This window comes from Megalobrama amblycephala, linkage group LG15 (assembly GCF_018812025.1).
Source record: "Megalobrama amblycephala isolate DHTTF-2021 linkage group LG15, ASM1881202v1, whole genome shotgun sequence".
NCBI lineage: Eukaryota > Metazoa > Chordata > Actinopteri > Cypriniformes > Xenocyprididae > Megalobrama > Megalobrama amblycephala.
This window is the reverse complement of record NC_063058.1, coordinates 17,937,814-17,957,801: the sequence shown is the minus strand read 5'-3', so window position 1 is coordinate 17,957,801 and position 19,988 is coordinate 17,937,814. Positions and strand designations below refer to the sequence as shown.

The 19,988-nt window shown below is 38.6% G+C and overlaps 2 protein-coding genes across 5 annotated transcripts in view; both read right to left on the bottom strand.

Moving 5' to 3' along the window:
* Positions 1–10: 10 nt before the first annotated feature.
* ada2a (adenosine deaminase 2a) lies at positions 11–9,194 on the bottom strand. 4 transcript variants are annotated; one of them, XM_048158920.1, is made up of 11 exons: positions 9,050–9,176; positions 8,540–8,690; positions 6,684–7,017; positions 5,831–6,050; positions 5,541–5,751; positions 2,970–3,097; positions 2,795–2,885; positions 2,604–2,712; positions 2,310–2,467; positions 714–916; positions 11–607 (listed from the first exon to the last, which is right to left on the bottom strand). In XM_048158920.1, the coding sequence occupies exons 3-11, from the start codon at positions 6,982–6,984 to the stop codon at positions 517–519; spliced, it is 1,512 nt and encodes a 503-aa protein (XP_048014877.1). In that variant the 5' UTR covers positions 6,985–7,017; positions 8,540–8,690; positions 9,050–9,176; the 3' UTR covers positions 11–516. The 4 variants fall into 4 exon arrangements, with proteins under 4 accessions (XP_048014877.1, XP_048014876.1, XP_048014874.1 ...); XM_048158919.1 differs by having other exon boundaries at positions 8,540–8,642; positions 9,050–9,132; XM_048158917.1 differs by lacking the exon at positions 8,540–8,690 and having other exon boundaries at positions 6,684–7,012; positions 9,050–9,194.
* Positions 9,195–10,714: 1,520 nt separating this feature from the next.
* The window catches only part of LOC125248065 (cat eye syndrome critical region protein 2 homolog), a 34,391-nt gene continuing 25,117 nt past the window's right edge, over positions 10,715–19,988 (bottom strand). Inside the window, exons 8-18 of the mRNA XM_048159654.1 lie at positions 19,511–19,594; positions 19,274–19,418; positions 18,558–18,687; positions 18,365–18,402; positions 18,165–18,256; positions 17,956–18,082; positions 17,185–17,543; positions 16,901–17,050; positions 16,073–16,808; positions 14,168–15,950; positions 10,715–13,453 (exon numbers count right to left, since the gene is read on the bottom strand). Of these exons, the coding sequence (XP_048015611.1) occupies positions 13,396–13,453; positions 14,168–15,950; positions 16,073–16,808; positions 16,901–17,050; positions 17,185–17,543; positions 17,956–18,082; positions 18,165–18,256; positions 18,365–18,402; positions 18,558–18,687; positions 19,274–19,418; positions 19,511–19,594 (3,702 nt within the window). The 3' untranslated portion in view covers positions 10,715–13,395. The remainder of the gene's footprint in view (positions 13,454–14,167; positions 15,951–16,072; positions 16,809–16,900; positions 17,051–17,184; positions 17,544–17,955; positions 18,083–18,164; positions 18,257–18,364; positions 18,403–18,557; positions 18,688–19,273; positions 19,419–19,510; positions 19,595–19,988) is intronic.

The following is a 19,988-nucleotide window of genomic DNA, read 5'->3' as shown; positions in this document are numbered from 1 at the left end:
AAAAATTATATGGAGTTGTCACAGTAGTTTTTTTTATTTAAACATTCATGTTATAAACAAAACAAGTTACATATTCATAAACAACTGAAATCAGGTAACTTAAAACAACCTACCGAGGTCATTAAAGTAAAAATATCCTCTTCAAACCTTTAATATTTACCTTTTTTTTTCCATTAAAAAGAACTGACATTATAAATCACAAGTTTGATGGTTTATCAGGTGTCTTGAGAGTGTTCGACACTGTAAACACCTATATGCTGCTGTCATGTAAAGTTTAAATCACAATTAGTATTTACAAAAGAGTCCTCCATTTTGTTTCAGTGGAAGTACAGACGATCAGTACACAGGTTCTGCACCAGATGGCAGCACAGGTCAGTTCAAGATATTACATTAAGTTCTTCACATGAAGTAACAGTGTAAGTTCACACCCCAGTATGTTCACCAATATGATAAACAAAAGGGGAAAACATCCTGTAAACAATGCCTTTACAATTGTCCTGGTTTAGAGACTACCTGTCAAAGTAAACTTTCCAAGACAAACTTGTCCCATTTTACCAGCAAAACCTCAATAGCCTTTTTCTTTCTTTGACTTGGCAAAGAGCTGTACCTAGAAATGAAGAGCGAGAGGTCAAATAAGTTACAAATAAATGGCATATAAACTCAAAAACTCATCCTAAAAATCCTAAAATATGCCACTTGTAGTTATGTGTTACCTGAGGGAGTTTATGACCAGCTCTTTCAATGTGCCTAAATTAAAGCTCATTCCTCCAAAGCCCATGAAGGCTTCATAGAAATCGTGTGAAAGGCCAGTGGCACCAAAGAGAGCTGGATCATCTGAGCTTATCACTACAGGATGACCCTCAGCCATCAGCACTGTCGCCGGGTGGTCCCGCAAGTCTGAGACCAGTTTCAACACCTGACAAAGAGTCACAGCATTATTAGTATTTTCAAATAAGCTGCAATGAAACATAAATATAGCAAAGACTGAAAGAGGAGCATAGTGGAAAGATGAACATATGTACCAAAACAGCAAGATAACCTACAGATTGGAAACAGTAAGATTTTTTTATTTTTGTTTTTGAAAGAAATCAATACATTTTCTCAGCAGGACACATTAAATCGATGAAGAGTGACGGTAAAGACATTTATGATGTTATAAAAGTTTTCTATTTCAAATAAATGCTGTTCTTTTGAACTTTCTATTCATCAGGTGTCCCTGGGAAAAATGCATCAGTTTCCACAAAAATAATAAGCATTGATTTTGGTCATGATCATTGGTTTTCAACATTGATATAATAATAAGAAATGTTACTTGAGCATCAGATCGGCATATTAGAATGATTTCTAAGGGATCACCACAGTAATAATTTTTTTTAAAAATTGTAATATTTCACAATATTACTGTTTTTACTGTACTTTTATCAAATAAATGAAGCTTTGGTGAACATAAGAGACTTATTTAAAAAATATTTTAAAAATCTTTCAGACCTCAAACTTTTGAACAATAGTGTATATCAATTTCAAATAGTAAATTTCATTAAAAAAACAGACCTTAAACATAACATAACCTTGAAAAAAATAAATTTGTAGAATATTTACATATTAATATATATATTAATATAACATAATACATACATTTATAATATGTTCTATATTATTATTATTATTATTACATATTTATTATATTGATATTTTCTTTACTATTTCTCTCATTTATTAACTGTTTCACATGTTGTGATTGTAGCATGTTTATAATTATAACAAAAAGACATGGATATTCATCAGAATTGTGATTTTACCTAAATATAAATAGGAATATACTGTCAAACCAAAATTTATTCAGACACCTTGAACATTTCATTCATTATTACAGTTTATTCACTATAGTTTAAAACAATGGTAATAAAATATGACAAGATCTCAGAGTTAAACTGTGTCAGAAAAAATTTATCTTAATTATGTCAGATAACACTTAAGAAAACAAGGTCAGGTCATAGTGTCTGAATAATTTTTGGTTCCAAATTTTTATCAATTTTACTGGTAGTCCACTGTATGACGAATTATTGAGTATAATATGTCACAGTTTACTTTATTTTGCTATCCTCACTTACATAAATGAACTATAGTGTCTTGCGCCCACTAGTAAAAATATATCAAAAATGTCTGAATAATTTTTGGTTTGACTGTAGCTACCTAAATAGCTCTTTGGCTACTGATTAACACTTCAAGAATAAAACCAGGAACATGCATTAAGGAAGTACATAGGGTCAGTTTTGACTTTAAAGGCATAATGAGTGATGATGATGTACCTGATTTGAGATGGGGCAGATTTCAATTGGTACGCCCATCTTTTTAGACATCTCTTTAACTACAGGGTGACGTGCCAAGGCAAAGCCATGACCGATACGTGTGGTGTTGAATAGGAGAGCATCCATGAGGTTCTGATCAACATCTGTTCCCTGTGAATCTGTGTGGGAAAAGTGAATAAAGTTACTATAGCAACCGAGAAAAAAGAACAAGCACTCAATCTTTTTGAGCCTAAAGGACGACTTTGAGTTACACTGCTTTGTACCAGATGAAAGAACAAAGATGTCAAAGGAAACCTGTCTCTCCTGCGTGGAAAAAGTAGGGCAGGTTAACACCCCTGTCTTCAGGTAGACTCAAAGCGTCCTTGAAGTACCACAAAGGTCTTCCAAGGTCTTCTTGTCCTACCTGGAGTTATAAAAATTCTAAAGTTTATTCACGTATTGTGTATTTCAGCAACATGCTCATCACCGAACCATCAAATACTCACAAAGTCAAAACCTGCCATGATATCTGGAAAGTTCCTTTGTAGTGTCATTGCTTCCTCTACTGCCTTCACTGCCTCAGTTGCATTTATTCCCCTAAGAGCAAAAGGAAATGATTTCTATTCATTCAAATCTTCTTGAATAAGACAAATATTTGAACTAGTTCAATGTTTATCTTACCTGTGGACGGTAAAAATAACCCGAGCCCCTAAGAAGTCTGGGTAGTGTGCTGTAAATCTTCTCACAACTTCCTGGCAGGCCCGCATACTCCAGTCCTTATCATTCAGTCTGCCATCAAGTTCATATGTCTTGATATTTTCAAATAAACATGAGCACATATTAATTTCTATTTATTGTACATTCTATTTCATATGGAAGCTTATTTCCATCATGGAATAAAAAAAAATAAAAAAAGTTTGAGTTTATATCTCACAATTTGAGAAAAAAGTCATAACTGTGAGATATAAACTCGCAATTCTGAGAAGAAAAGTCTGAATTGTGAGAGATAAACTCGCAATGCAGAGAAAGAATCAATGACCTTTTTATTTTTTTATTCTGTGTCGGAAACCACAAAACAAAATAGAATTATAACTCGCAATTCTGAGGAAAAAAGTATGGCAGCTTGTTTCTGCCACTGAATAAAAAAGGTAATTTCGATATTTTATCTCACAATTGTGACTTTTTTTCCAGCAATTGTGGGTTTATATCGCAATTCTGACTTTATAACATGCAATTGGGAGTTATAAAGTCAGAATTGCGAGATATAAAGTCGGAATTGCAAGATATAAAGTCGGAATTGCAAGTTATAAAGTAAGAATTGCAAGTTATAAAGTAAGAATTGCGAGATATAAAGTAAGAATTGCGAGATGTAAAGTCAGAATTGCGAGATGTAAAGTCAGAATTGCGAGATGTAAAGTCAGAATTGCGAGTTGTAAAGTCAGAATTGCGAGATGTAAAGTAAGAATTGCGAGTTATAAAGTCAGAATTGCGAGATATAAAGTCAGAATTGCGAGATATAAAGTCAGAATTGCGAGATATAAAGTCAGAATTGCGAGATATAAAGTCGGAATTGCGAGATATAAAGTCGGAATTGCGAGATATAAAGTCGGAATTGCGAGATATAAAGTCGGAATTGCGAGTTATAAAGTCGGAATTGCGAGTTATAAAGTAAGAATTGCGAGATATAAAGTCGGAATTGCGAGATATAAAGTCGAAATTGCGAGATATAAAGTCGGAATTGCGAGTTATGAAGTAAGAATTGCGAGATATAAAGTCAGAATTGCGAGATGTAAAGTCAGAATTGCGAGATGTAAAGTCAGAATTGCGAGTTGTAAAGTCAGAATTGCGAGATATAAAGTCAGAATTGCGAGTTATAAAGTCAGAATTGCGAGATGTAAAGTCAGAATTGCGAGATGTAAAGTAAGAATTGCGAGTTGTAAAGTCAGAATTGCGAGTTGTAAAGTCAGAATTGCGAGATGTAAAGTAAGAATTGCGAGATGTAAAGTCAGAATTGCGAGATGTAAAGTAAGAATTGCGAGTTGTAAAGTCAGAATTGCGAGATGTAAAGTAAGAATTGCGAGTTGTAAAGTCAGAATTGCGAGATGTAAAGTCAGAATTGCGAGATGTAAAGTAAGAATTGCGAGTTGTAAAGTCAGAATTGCGAGATATAAAGTCAGAATTGCGAGATGTAAAGTCAGAATTGCGAGATGTAAAGAATTGCGAGTTGTAAAGTCAGAATTGCGAGATATAAAGTCAGAATTGCGAGATGTAAAGTCAGAATTGCGAGATGTAAAGAATTGCGAGTTGTAAAGTCAGAATTGCGAGATATAAAGTCAGAATTGCGAGATGTAAAGTCAGAATTGCGAGATGTAAAGTAAGAATTGCGAGATGTAAAGTCAGAATTGCGAGATGTAAAGTAAGAATTGCGAGTTGTAAAGTCAGAATTGCGAGATGTAAAGTAAGAATTGCGAGTTGTAAAGTCAGAATTGCGAGATATAAAGTCAGAATTGCGAGATATAAAGTCAGAATTGCGAGTTATAAAGTAAGAATTGCGAGATATAAAGTAAGAATTGCGAGATATAAAGTCAGAATTGCGAGATGTAAAGTCAGAATTGCGAGTTGTAAAGTCAGAATTGCGAGATGTAAAGTAAGAATTGCGAGTTGTAAAGTCAGAATTGCGAGATATAAAGTCAGAATTGCGAGTTATAAAGTAAGAATTGCGAGATATAAAGTCAGAATTGCGAGATGTAAAGTCAGAATTGCGAGATGTAAAGTCAGAATTGCGAGATGTAAAGTCAGAATTGCGAGTTATAAAGTCAGAATTGCGAGATGTAAAGTCAGAATTGCGAGATATAAAGTCAGAATTGCGAGATATAAAGTAAGAATTGCGAGATATAAAGTCAGAATTGTGAAATATAAACCTGCAATTCTGAGAAAAAAGTCAGAATTGTGATATATAAACACAACTGTGAGAAAAAAAGTTGCAATAATCCTTTTTAATTCACTGGCGGAAACAAGCTTCGTGCAAGATGTAAACTTGCATTTATGAGTTTGCAATTGTGAGATATAAATGTGCAATTTTGAGGGAAAAAAAAAAGTCACATTTTTGAGATATAAACTTGCAATTAAGAGAAAAATTCAGAATTGTGAGATAAAATGTCACAATTACGTTTGTTTTATTCTGTGGCGGAAACAAGCTTCCATCATTTTAAATGGATTTTGTATCGTTTTTAAGGGTAAATTTATTCATACCGCTGGCAGAAGTGCCCTGATTTCCACAAACATGATGTTGTCCTCATAAAACTGTCTGAGACCTTCATAGAGGTAGTCTTTGAACACAGGTGCATAGGTGACCAGACCGTAGGCCACCAAGAACGCCTGCTCAAATCTCTTCCACACAATATCTTGGCTAGGATAGTCTCGGTCTGGGTCCTCAGTGAAGAGTGTGAGATTTCGAATGAAACTGTGGAAGCAAATGAAAATTTGAGACAAACATCCCTCAACTACAGCCTCAGATTCACTGCAGTTTTCTCAGGCTCTACCTGTTGTCCAAATCGGTGCTGTTTTTAATCTTCTCCCTGAGGGATCTGAGCAGGGTCCATGAGGAGCAGTGTGGACGAGATGCAGGCTTTCCAGAAGAGAAGATAAACTGCACGGTTTGCACATCTGTGAAGCACACGTAGCAGTTCTCCCTGTAGGTCACGTTCTTCACTAGCCAATCCACATCTACCATAGCAAAGTCATGAACATGAAGGGCCGCACCTGGACAAATGATAAATCGGATAAATACTTAAGTCTATGTGGAGCCTATATTTATATACCATTTACTACCATTAAAAAGTTCTTAATGTTTTTAAAAGAAGCCAAAAGGCTGCAGTAATATTGTGAAATATTATTAGAATTGATTTAATGGTTTTATATTTTAATAATTTTAAAATGTAATATTTTTTATTTGATGGCAAAGCTGAATGTTTGTCATCATTACTCCAGTCTTCAGTGTCACATGATCCTTCAGAAATCATTATAATATGCTGATTTGATGCTCAAGAAACATTTATTATTATTATTATTAATGATGTGCTGCTGAAATGTTTTGTGGAAACTGTAAAAAAAACCTCAATATTCTTAGATGAATAATACAAAAGAACAGCATTATTTGAAATAGAAATCTTTGTAACATTATAAATGACTTTACTGTCACTTTTGATCCTTGCTGAAAGTATTAATTTCTTTCAAAAAACATCTTAGTGACTCCAAAATTTTAACTGTAGTGTATATATGTATATATATATATATATATATATATATATATATATATATATGATTTGTTTATCAGATTATTATACATTCAAATCACAAACTACACAATATCTCTGCATCATTAGATTACTGCACCTTTGGGCATCCTTTGAATCAAACTAAAAACAGGACTTTGATCGATGAAGCGCTTCGCCTTGAAGAAATGCATAGACGGTGGGAACGGTCCTGTTTCCATATCATGCTGCTTCATTTTCTGAAGCTTTGAGTCAAGCAGTTTCTCTCTCTCATCCAATGTTATGTTGCCTCCAGTCCGTCTAGATGCCTCCAGCCTTATCAGAGCCTCCCGCTTCCTGGGATCTGGTCCACAGTTACATGATGCACACCACAGACACAGCATCCATATCCACATCAGGTCCCTTAGTGTCAGTGTGTGCATGGCTGTGATGTAATTCAACCACTGATCTCTGTGCTAATGGTGAAAAGGAATAAACAAGTGGATCGTCAATAACTTAAAGGTGCAGTATGTAAGAATTCTGTCCTCTAGAGGTCGCTAGAGGCCTATTCAAAACAAAGGCGTAGCTTGATGACGCCAAGTTTGAGTGTGGAATCTTGAGACATGTGGTCTCCATCTCAATGGACGGTGCAAAAGAATAGGGATAGGACTCTGGAAGAAATCATGTTCATGGACGCGATTATTAACGTTACTGTAGTATGAAGCAGAGCAGGGACCGAGTGTTGTGGGAGCTGAACGAGGAGCGATTGCGCAACACACGCCTCAGCAGAACTTTTATTATGCCACAGTCGCCGGCGCCGCTTTTCCGGTCATGAGTATGAGGTAACACAGCTCTGTTTATCATATTAGATACATTTGAGAGTGTTGAAAATGATGTTATAACGTTACTCTGTGCGTTCGCTCGGCGGCTGCTGTGAGACACTGTTGCACACTGCAGTAAGATAGATCGATTTTAGAATATAATATTAAATGCTGGATGGCTTGTGTTGATAAATGGCATGCAGTTCATTTTAAAACGTATTGTATGATGGAGAAAATGCTGTATTTCTGTTACTAAAAATAAAGCTGCATCTGATTATGCTTTGTTAGCTACTTCACAAAATAGTGTTTTTCTCTGAGGCATGGAAAAGCTACTTGCAAAAAATCAAGAAAATTTGATTTAAACAATAAGACTAAACGTGTTGAGATATATAACAATGATTTGTTTTCTGTCTATAAATATATCAAAACAGTTGTTCCCTTGTCTATTAAAACATGTAATATATTAAAGCGTCTTTGGTGTTTCCATGTTTTCTACATATAAAAACGGAAACCGAGGATAACGCAGGTATGACGCAGTTGACACGCGACTCCTCACACGTCCCGGAGCCTTGGTTAAAATTGCAATTTTCTCAAGATTTACAAATAGTTGGAAACATTTGGGATATTTTAAGTACTCAAGTGAACAAAATATATAACACTGGCCTAGTGGTTTTTGGATATTTTACTGCAAAAATCTTACGTATTGCACCTTTAAATGTGCACTACAGGATTTTTTGTTTGTGCTTAAATGGCTGATAATACTGATATTTAATATTGCCAGATGATGCAGTGCCACGCAAAAGTAAATGTTTTCCATTACTGTATCAATTTCAACCATGATTGATTATGATTCCAATTTATTAAATTATAATGAAAAAAAAAATAAAGTGAGTAGAAACATGCATTTGTCTCACCCATGATTAATATTTTATAAGAGTAAAATGTATTCATTTATGATAAAAATGAAGTGATTAGTATCTGGCTAGTAATGTGATCTTAACATGGCGGCCGCCAGAAGGGGTCCACTTTTTATTATGAATTCATTAATATGTCATAATTTCATGTGAATGTACCTTCAATTAAACATGTTTTTATTTTTTATATTTTAAGGGGGAAAATACTGTTTCATTTTATTGGTTTAGACTGAATGTACTAGCAGGAGTGAGACTGCCGTTACCTGTGAGGTCTGCAGTTATAAAGAAAAGGGGTTTTGCCCTCAGCTTCACTTCTTTTTTTCTGTTACTTTGAGACCAGTTTCAACCATCAACCACAGCTGTTCCCTTAAACCGGTGGAAAATCAGCTGTCAGCTGTTTGCAACTGTTTACTTCTATAAGCAAAATATAATGACATATGACATATAAATTAAATCTATCAATCCTTCTAAAACAACGTGACCATCTGTTACAGACCCAAACAACCCACATGACACACAACAGTCTGTGGAGCAGCACTTTACCTATTATCAGTCATGATTAAGTTGTATAGCTGTTTTCTTCATAATTCAATGCTGATATAGCTAACGTTAGTTTATAAACGTCTGTCGAATTTCAGCTTTTAACGTTAATTATCATGTAAAGAGGTTTTCGCCAAAAACACATTAAAACTGCAACAGTAACGGTTATTCCCAAATAAACTTACAGAAAAATAAAGGCATTCCGAAACACAGCGCATTAAAAAATGTCTTACCTGGCGATTGAATATAATGTATCTCTACAGGGACGCCGGCAAGTTATTGTTTTTAAACCGATCTTGGTCGACTTCAGCAGGCTTCCACAACAGAAAGTGACGTGGTGTTTTTGCTTGAAGATCATTGGCTCTGCCGTGTGCCACTGCGCGTGGACGAAAGACCCGAGAGGACAAATATTTGTCAGCGTATTCAAAATATGGCTAATATATTTAACTGAATTTTGGTCTTGTTTTCCAAAGTTTAATGTCCATAAAGAGACGGGTGATGAATATGAACGTGATATCTTTCACTATTATCATCTCCAGTGAGTTTACTCAGACGTTTTGAACCCTGAATGAAATCTTTGAGACTTCCTGTGAGTTCACTAGCACACGAATATTTCGTCTCTGTCCATATATATAATATTCTTTGTGTGTGTGTGTGTGTATATATATATATATATATATATATATATATATATATATATATATATATATATATATATGCCTATGTATGCACACACACACAAGGTAGGCTAAAAACACTATCTTGATAACATTGTCAGTTAAAGGGTTAGTTCACCCAAAAATGAAAATAATGTCATTAATTACTCACCCTCATGTCGTTCTACACCCCTAAGACCTTCGTTCATCTTCGGAACATAAATTAAGATATTTTTGATGAAATCCGATGCCTCAGCGAGGCCTGCATAGACAGCAATGGTACTTCCTCTTTCAAGATCCATAAATGTACTAAAAACATATTTAAATCAGTTCAGGTGAGTTCAGTGGTTCTACCTTAATATTATAAAGCGATGAGAATATCTTTTGTGCACCAAAAAAAAAAAAAAGCGACTTTTTAACAATATCTAGTAATGGCCGATTTCAAAACACTGCTTCAGAGCATTATGAATCTTTTGAGTCGAATCAGTGATTCGGGTCGCGTATCAAACGCCAAACTGCTGAAATCACGTGACTTTGGCGCTCCAATCCACTGATTTGATTCGTAAAGCTCCGAAGCTTCAAGAAGCAGTGTTATGAAATCGGCCCATCACTAGATATTGTTAAAAAGTCGTTTTTTTTTTTTTTTTGGCACACAAAAAATACTCGTCGCTTTATAATAAGGTAGAATCAATGTACTCACATGAACTGATTTAAATATGTTTTTAGTACCTTTATGGATCTTGAGAGAGGAAGTACCATTGGATTTCATCAAAAATATCTTAATTTGTGTTCCGAAGATGAACGAAGGTCTTAGGGGTGTAGAATGACATGAGGGTGAGTAATTAATGGCATTATTTTCATTTTTGGGTGAACTAACCCTTTAACGAGTAATTAAAAATTGTAATCAAGCTTATAACCAAGTCATTATTACATTATGGCCAGGTGTCACAGACAGGGCTTAGATTAAACTAGGAGTAGCCCATAGTTGGATATTTAAGTAGCTTTTATAAACATGCCTTAAACCTATTACTGTCAGTGCAAGTTGCTTTCAGTTAAGACAGCTCAAACATGCATTTTAGTATGGGACTAGGTTTAAGCCTGGTCTGTGAAACCATGCATGTTAACTAAGTTACCACTATCAAAAAAGGTACCAAGGTTTAGATAATGCCACATACTTTTAGTGCCATGCACGTTTTCATAAGAGTAAATGCACAGAAAATTGACAACTTGAAAAGAGCAAAATCTAATGAAACGTAATTTATTCTAAGAAATGTACAGTATAGAAAATACTTCGGTCCATTTCCAAAATAATTTGTTATTCAGGTAAGAACTTGTAAACTTCACATAATGAAAGTTACAGGTGTCGTTTTGGATTCCATCTTCGCTAATGAGGTAAAGTGAACCGTTTCAAAACAAACATGAAAAGAAAACACTTATATTAAAAAGACAAAATTTTACAAAACATAAGAGCAAATAAATATGATTCACATTTAACCAGCTAGTTACTTAACTAGTACAGACAGAATAGATGGCAGCAGAGATGTTGAAGGGTGGATTTCAAGAGATACAGATCTGTTACCCAATACCCACCAATAAGTGAATGAAAAAAAAAAAAAAAAACATATGTACACAGCAAAATTCACACATTCTTGTAGTTCATTACAACTAAATCATCCCTTTACATATTAACAGTGGAGTAGGACAGTCCTCTGACAGACTGCTAAAGTGATACAACTTCACTTATGAGCTAAGACAGGTACAAAATAGTGGACAACGTCCATGTCAACTCACAGCTGCTAGTATACATATATATATATAATATATATATATATATACATATATATATATCCCTAGTTCATAAAATACATATAAACAGTTCACATGTCCATAAAAATACTCGCCCTACATTATGCACCATCACAGGTTTCTGGGACAGAAGATCTCAGTGTACCACAAAAATCACTGTCAAATCCCTCGTACAAGGTGCACAACCACTTATCCACTTTAAAGTGTGGATTCCATAAAATAAAATGAGGGCAAAAATTTTAACCGTGCCTTCATTTCACTTATGGTTGTAAACACCAACATTCAAAAAGTGGAATGCAGATGTTTTAATCATGTTCAAACTTGGCACTGATAAATTAATAATGACCATTCGGTTTTGCGAGTGGATATATTAAGGCTATAGTGTTGATTTAAGGATCAAGCCGTCAATCATGAAAAAGTGTATTTCAGAGTACAAACAAGTGACAAAAAAGATCTTTACATGCATCTATGACGGGAATAGAGAATGTGCCACATTCTGGCATTATGAGGTAGATATTCTTGCTGCCATATTCTCACAAATTGCCATTACTATTTGATGTTTTGTTGACGAGCTGAATAAAATAGTAATTCAGACAGATCACAAGGACACATAAAAAAAACAAGCAGATATTCAAAGTAATTCAGTTAGTGCAGGACAATAGGAGCAATGAAAATAAAACTATTCTACTCCCCCATTTAAAAAAAAAAGCATTTAAAATGAATATTAGACTAATTCAAAGAACAGTGTGACAAATGACATTAACCACAAGTACTGCTTGTTTGGTTCCTGTGTCTGTACCGAAGATCACAGATGAATTGAAGTCAATCACAGTTCCAGTGACATTTCATTGTAATTTTTTCACTGAATATTAATTTGACAATACCCGTATTAAAACCACTACACCCTGAGGACATATTCAGTAAATTGAATTAAAAGAGGAAGCATTCATGTAAAATATGAGCACATCGACATTTCTCCCATTTGATAAAAGGAGCTACAAGGGTACTTTTACAAGTCAGTGTAAAGGCTGATATATACTCTCTCATCCAATGCATTGTTAGTATTGTGACTGGTTATTTCTTGTGACAAATTCAACTTACATTCCAATATGCGAAAAACATTTTAAGATTGATGATCAGTGATGAATGATATCAGGTGACAAACAATAAACCAGCCTTCAAGGAATCCCAAAAGCTGTGTCTGTATCTGAAATCTGATTCATTCTGTGCACACATAATCCAGCAGGACACATCCATAAGGAACAAGACAACACATCAGAGATAGAGACAACTTAAGTGAAAAGTTAGAATTTAGTCCCATACTAAGAAGCACACATCTAATTTAAGTCCAAGGCCACTCATTCCAGTATGAAAGACTATTCCTAGTGCATAACAAATAGAGCAGCCAAATTCTCTGCCAGTCTAAGAAAATCAAAGACAATCTTCAAACTGAAGTGGCATTAAAAAGAATGCACATCACCAGAAATAAAGTGGATACTATGCTTTAGTTGAGATGAACACCACATTGTTAATACACTCCAGGTGTGGTGTTTCCCAGTGGAGCAGAAGATCCATCTTTTATTCCTTGAGTTGAATTACTACATCTAAAATCATTCACAGAACATTCAACAAGTCAACATAGTTTGTCCATAGAGCTTGGAAAAAGCTAAAGTAGTCTCAGTACGTTCTTTACTACACCTGAGTTTAATTTGAATGGAACACCAACTGGTAAATGGCATCTTGCTCTTCTCATTGGCAGGAAATTCAGTTTCTTTACTTCCTAAGAAACAGCCCATGTAAAGGAGCTTGGAGATGTTGTTCCTTTGTAGAGAATGAGTCCAAAGACATTCCATTGGAGTATAAACAGTATTAACAGGACTGAAGATTCACCGCTCTTCACTGGTCCAATGGTCATTGAGCAAACCTCTTTCCTAAGTGGGTAGGACCAGGGCTCCAACTGGTACAATAACTTGCCTTTTTCCAGCAAATATTCACAATCAATCTCCCTAATTTGTCTTGTGGTCTCCATTTCCTTGTATATTCCAGGACATAGCAGTGTTGTAGAAGGTGTTCATTTTCCTCGGGTTGCCAAAGAAATCTATTTTTTCCTTTTTCCCTTATACTCCTTGTTTATTGCCTGGGCCATTGGGAGATGGCGTACCTAACATTTGGTGCCTATCAGACAAGAAAAAGTGTTACTACAGTTAAGGGAAATTTTATGTGAAAACATTATATAGACAAATGTTGATGAATGTGTAAGGGGCCGTTCACACAGAATGCGTCTTTGCGTCTAAAAACGCAAGACGCGGCGCTCAGGAGTGGTTTTAAAAAAAAAGCGCAGCGTAGAATGCGAGGGTCTCGAGACGCGCTTTTGAGACGTGAGGCAATAACGACAATAACGGAAATAATAGAAATAGGCAAACAAGAATTGACAGATACAAGTTTTGACAAAGAAAAAAAGAAAATAAGATGATAATGAGCACCAACTCCGCCATGTTGCAGTCATATAAAACAGTTGTCATGCCAACTTGCTACTGTAAACAGAAGCTCGCAACGCTTGCCCCGCCTCCGAGTTCTTCTGATTGGTCCACTGTTTTGAAACTGACATTGATGGGTGCCGCTGCGTGCAAAAGTTGAAATTCTTTTAACTTGACACGGCGTCTTAAAAACGCGGCGCTCATGTGCTAGGCGCTGCAAAAGACGCGAGACGCGAGCGTAACGGTCATGCACGTCCGTCATTGTTTTTCTATGTTTACATAGAAAACCAATGGGAAAGTAGCGCATTGGAATAGAAAAACGCGTTCTGTGTGAACGGCCCCTTAGTAGATCATTCTTCTGGATCCAGATCAATTATGTCATAAGATTTGAGAAGTAAATGAGATCTCTTACCCAGTGCGAAGTAACTGTTCTGCAACCACTGCTCTTTGAGGAACCATCATTCCCTGGAAGTGCCCTGCAACATTTGGATGCCTGTACATAGTCATTCGAGTTTGACCTGGAGAGAAAGGCAGGTGCTGGGGCCTCTGTAAAGCTTCCATCAAATGTGGATGAGGATGCTGTGGTGCAAAATGTGCACTGGGAAACTGCTGGCCAGAATACGGCCCACTTGCCATCATATGGGGTGGATGAGCACCACTTTGCTGCATGCTGGGATGCATGCCACGAGGCCCATATGGGAAACTGGGGTGCAGCTGAGCTGAAGTACGATGTCGAGCTGTAGCATTGTGGCTGTCCAGGTCCAAGATCTCTTTTGGGCTCTCTGAGCGTTCAGAAGGTTCTTCAGTTCTTGCTTGCTTGGCAGGGCTGCCATCCTCTCTATTCTCCAATGCACTGCTATGAGACCCATCGGGTAAAGGACTGGGTGACATTAAGCTCCCACCAGATCCATCTGAGCCATGTGGAGACATGCTGTTGTCCTTGTGTCGTCCATTAAAACTTCCAACGGATGGTGATGGGAAAGAATTGGGCATCATTGGGTGTTGAGGCTGGTATGGAGGTCTAGGCCACTCCTCAGGTGAAAATCCAGGTCTGCCATGTCGGTGGTGCTGATAGAACTGCTGATGCTGCTGGAACTGAGGATGCATGCTGGGGTGGCCCTGAGGATGTTGTGTAGCCATGCGATACTGGTATGGAACACCTTGCTGGTGATAACCAGGATAGTGTGCAGGATTTTGATGAGGGTTATTACCCTGTGATGGAGGTCCCTGGTTTGGGTAAGGCTGGTGATTTGACAGTTGTAATGGTCTACCCATCTGTGGGCCAAAGTGTTGGTGTGCTGGCTCACTTACACCATATTGGGCCACATTGTTGCTGTCTGGACCCTGAGAGTGTGCTGGAGGAGCCTGATTGTGAAGGAGTGCTGGCTCCTGCCTTCCCAGCTGGGTTTGTGACTTTGGACTGAAGGGTTTATAAAGCCCACTGGTACAATCAGTCCTCATGTTAGCATTGCTGCTGTCTTGGGGAGCTGTACTCTCACCTGATACTTTCCTGCTGGTAGGCTCACAAGGCCTTTGGTCTCCCTGATCAGCCGGAGAGGGCTGAGCAAGTGGATGGGATACAGGGTGGCTAGGAGGTAGAGAGCTGAGAGTTGCAGGCTGATGAACACCTGGCTGACCCCCCTGAGGTGGAATCTGTGGCATTCCATGAAGAGGTCCTGCCTGTGGGCCTCTGACAGATCCAGTGTGTGGTATTTGCTGTGAACCATTCTGAAAGTACTGATTAGATGCATTTTGTGGCATCTGTCGAGGAAGATTCTGTAGAATATGTGGTGGAACATTCTGAGACTGACGTTGAGAACCATTCTGAAGAAACTGTGGTGGAACATGTTTATGGATTTGTAGAGAGGGGTGCTGGGGAGTTTCATCTGGGGTTTTATGGGGCATTGGCTGAGGACCATTTTGGGGAAATGAAGAATCATCCACAAATTTTTGCTTTAGGGAACCTGGTTGGGTTTGACAATTAGGCTGGTCACCATTGTGGATTTCCTCTGGATTTGACAGTCTACGTCTTTCTTCATTATGATTGGGACCTTCCACACTTTGAGTGGACACAGATGCTGAAGCTGTTTCTAGTGAAGGATGCTCAGATGTTTCTGTTGGATTGGGAAGAGAATGGCTGTCAGCAGTCAGAGCAGTCTTGGTGGACTCTTTATCACCAGGTTTTGGACTTGAACCTGTCAGAATATACAGTAGTGTTAAAATGTGGTTAAATCATGGAGGTGCCATTAAACTTATATAATTTTCATCAAATGTAATAGTGTAATGCCAAAAATATGGCCAGGAATACCACTCTTACCTTTGGGGGATACTGGAGTGTGCTGGTTGTCTGCAACACAATCTCTAGAAGGCCTGAGGAGATGGTTTTCAGGAGAAGACAGTGTAGCAGAAACTAAAGCATTACCACCACTTTGTGGGGTGGACTGAAAGTTCCCAACATGATGAGTTGATGAGGTCGAGAGCTGCTGGAGGGCGATCATCTCGGGACTATCAAGCATGGATGCCAAATGTGGCCTTGAGACCTGAGGGGCCCCTGGAGGTCTTTGACCAGTAGGACCTTGGGAGTTAACAGAGGGCATTCTATATTGACCATTTGTCATTGCATAACCGGTATTGTGTGGAGGACGGACCATGTTGTGATTGTATGGATGTTGGCTAGTCGCACTCTGTTCTTGCATCATAGGTCCACCAGGTGTCGGCTGCCCCTGATGGTTCATTGGTGGCCACATCCTGGGCATGTTTATGCCATGGGGGCCATAAGGAGGGTAGGAACTATGCATTGGGACACCTGGGCTAGAGTACCGGTTCCCCCCAGGCTGCATGGACTGCCCTTCTGGATGTTGGCGTGAAGGGTACATCTTGCCTTCAGGTGGAGGGGCACAGAGGCCTCCAGGCTGAAGGGCCATTGGCCTTGGGCCAAGAGAAGGACCATGAGTGGGACCAGGATAGGAATGTTGCTGATGAGCTTGAAGCGGCCGGCCATCAGGTCCAACTGGGTATCTGGGACCAAGATGTGGACCATTTATGTGGGAACCCTGTTAAAAAAAGATAAACATTATAAACAACCATCAAGTTGAGACCAATTTTAAATGATCAAAACTAATACTGCTGATTGAATATAACATGCCTGCATGTTGTAGTGAGGTATATGCTGAGTTCCATGGTCCCCCGGTGGCCTGGACATGAGGGGTCTCTGTCCAGGATATGGATATTGGGGATCAATCATCATACGTTGAGCATACATCCCTGGTCCTGAAGGATCTGCAGGTCGTTGAAACTGTATGCAAAAAGACCACATCTCTTATGAAGTACTGACAATAACAAGTGTACAGGGAGAACTTCAGTATAATATTCAAAGCTGTTGTTTCAGCTGTAAACAAACTAATTTAGAAACCGAGAGTGTGGTCTAACCTGTTGAGCAGGATGTAACATGCCAGCCTGTTGCTGTCCTGGGTAGAAGTTATGAGGATATGGGGGACCATTGCTGTAGTGTGGAGGAGGGGGTTGTAAAGCGGATTTGAGTTTGTCTTGTTGCTGATTGTTTCCCTTGCCACTATTTGACGTTTTGCGTTTTTGAACCTGCTCAGTGGCTCTGATCAAGCTCTCAGGACCTGACTGTTTGTGACTTTTGCCCTTTTTCTTATCCTTGCGGTCACGGTCCTCACTGTTCACGTGAAACTCCTCGTCTGTGTCACCATCCTCAGAGGGGAAGTGCTTCAGTAGGGCTCGGCTAAAGCAGCGTTCCAAGGACTCGGCCATTATTGTGTATTCTGAGGAAATACAGACAGGTAAGCATTAGCACACACACATTTGATCTCATCTCCCCATGCAGAGCAAGCACACCATCTAGGTCACAGAACCACAGTTGACCTCTGACCCCACCACCCCCAGGGGAATGCATTCTGATGGATGGATGGCTCCAGGAAGGGGATCTGTGGGGCTGGAATGTCTCTGTGGCACTGCAGGACCTGGCGCACTAGAGGACAGCTCAATCACTCTCTATTAATCAATGTCAGAGCCTCTCTACATACTTCCACTACTAGCATGACTTGCTTTGCTTATTAATTTTTTTAACACTGCTACACATTCCTACATTTTGTTGAGTAGATTACTGTTAAACAATTTCACTTCTGCTTAGATGCCAATCTGGCTAACAAAACTGTTTATCTTGATCATATTTACCACTCTCTTCTCCGTTGTATTCCAGACAGTTCTCAAACATAAGCTTTACATCAGCCACAAACTCATCCTTGGCAACGTACTCCCCATCATTCAGCTTTCTCTCAATGGTGGACAGGTCCATTGGAGTCTGATGAAACATTTTTTTACATCTTATTGATTTATACTTAACAAGGCCAAATAAATTTCTTTATAGCGGCTTGTATGCCCACCTGTATTATTTCATGATAGTTGGGGGCATATGACTCATCAACAGGCTCCATGAAGGGCCAGGCGTCTTTGTGAGCTTTGAGGGCCTCCAACACTGAAGAGAAAAAGTTTTACATTAATTCAGTGGAACTGCTGCAAGTATTGAATGAGGAAACGAACACTGTGGTTTGACCACATCACAATCACCATTGTCCAAACGTACCTTTGTAGAGAGCAGTGTAATCGTCATCCATGTCATAACTACAATACAGAAACAGAAGTGAGTAACGAATAGCAACAACCACCATAAAAAAAAAAAAAAAAAACTACACATAAAAGCTTATACAGATTAATTAGCAATAAAATTAACATCAAATGTGTGTTTGGAGACTATTAGCAAGTTTGGGAGTTCTTACAACTCTTTGGTGCGACGTGCTCGACGAATAGGTGAGTGGGTCTCCAGATTTAGCAACTCAGGGGGAAGTTCTTTCCCTTGGGAAAGCAACCAGGCCTTCTCCTCTCGCTGCTTCCTTCTACGTGCACGCTCTGAACAACACAAAAACATATCAGTGAATGACGGAATAATAAAGCCAAGTTTTACACTTATTACCTGCCCACTTGTGCCTAGTCCAAGGTGATGAAAAGTTGGCAAACAAAAATCAAGTAGCAATAAGAGCAAATCATCAGGCAGCTTTAGTAGGCACATTTGATCAAAGGGCACAGGCAAGATAAAGGGGAGAAGTGCTTTATGTGCTGACATTAAAGGCCCTGACTGACACACCCTGCTGGGAGGATTAAAAGAGCTTGAGGAAGAAGCCACTGGAGAGAACTGCAGACTCGATCTTCATCCATAATACATTAATGTGGATAGGCCCATCAGCAGCAGCACAATCAAGAGTTAATTAACCCGCTGACAGAGAATATCAGAGCTGGTTGATTCTCACGAGGAGTGAGGTTGATCATTTCCCCTAGCTCAGCTCTTTGTACGATTAAAGCAGCCTTGGGTTAAAAGCATGCGGATTTCAAAACCGCCATGTTGAGACAAGACCACAGAATGTGCTCTAGCGTCAGTGTGTGTTTGATCATGCTTCTGGGGAAACTTTGGTTGTTGGTTACCTAAAGTGTGACTCACCCTCGACAGCTTTGACTCGCTCCTGTTCTTCTCTGTCCCGTTCTTCCTGAAGCAGTCTCTCTTCTTCTTTCCGTTGCTCAGCGAGTAGGACTTGCCTTTCCAGGTCTTCTTCCCTCTGTTTCTCCACCTCGATTGTGACTCTTGTCTGCTTCACACAAATGCATAAATTAAACTACAACTTACATCACATATACAAACAATAAAGTACTGATACCGATTTAAAAAAAAAAATCCCACCCCATTCTCTTTAGTGCCATGTTGTTCAGTGTGGCTGTTGTGTTCCTCAGGCGGATTCAGTAGCTTCTGCTTCATCTCTTTCTCCTGGGGAAGAAAAAAACTTGTCAGTTGTGGTTACACACATATGTGGGTGTCAGGTAGGTCACTTGGGGGGGGATGTTGGCCCCTCCCAAATATGCCCTTTGTTTAACCAAAGCAGGAGGCTAAAGAGTGTCATTGCAAAACCAAACAGCCCTTGGCGACAAAACCCCATCAAAATCAGCCCCCTTCCCCCGTATCTCAGTATATTCAGGATCTTCCGCTTTGTGTATTACCCTACAACACTTAATCCCATGCTAGAAGATGGAGTGTCTGTGGTATCACCACTTAAGAGGTCAAAAATCCAGCAGCGCTGCATGCCGTCAATCACCATGCTCCAGCTCACCTCAAGGTGAGAGCCTGCCACATGGCAACGGCTAGATGGATTGGCTCTGACAGG

Coding starts and splice junctions, on each gene's coding strand:
- ada2a (XM_048158917.1), bottom strand. CDS start 9,174: ATGATCTTCAAGCAAAAACACCACGTCACTTTCTGTTGTGGAAGCCTG. Junction 5,752..5,830: donor AGCACCGATTTGGACAACAG/GTAGAGCCTGAG, acceptor TTGCTTCCACAG/TTTCATTCGAAATCTCACAC. Junction 2,713..2,794: donor TCATGGCAGGTTTTGACTTT/GTGAGTATTTGA, acceptor TTATAACTCCAG/GTAGGACAAGAAGACCTTGG.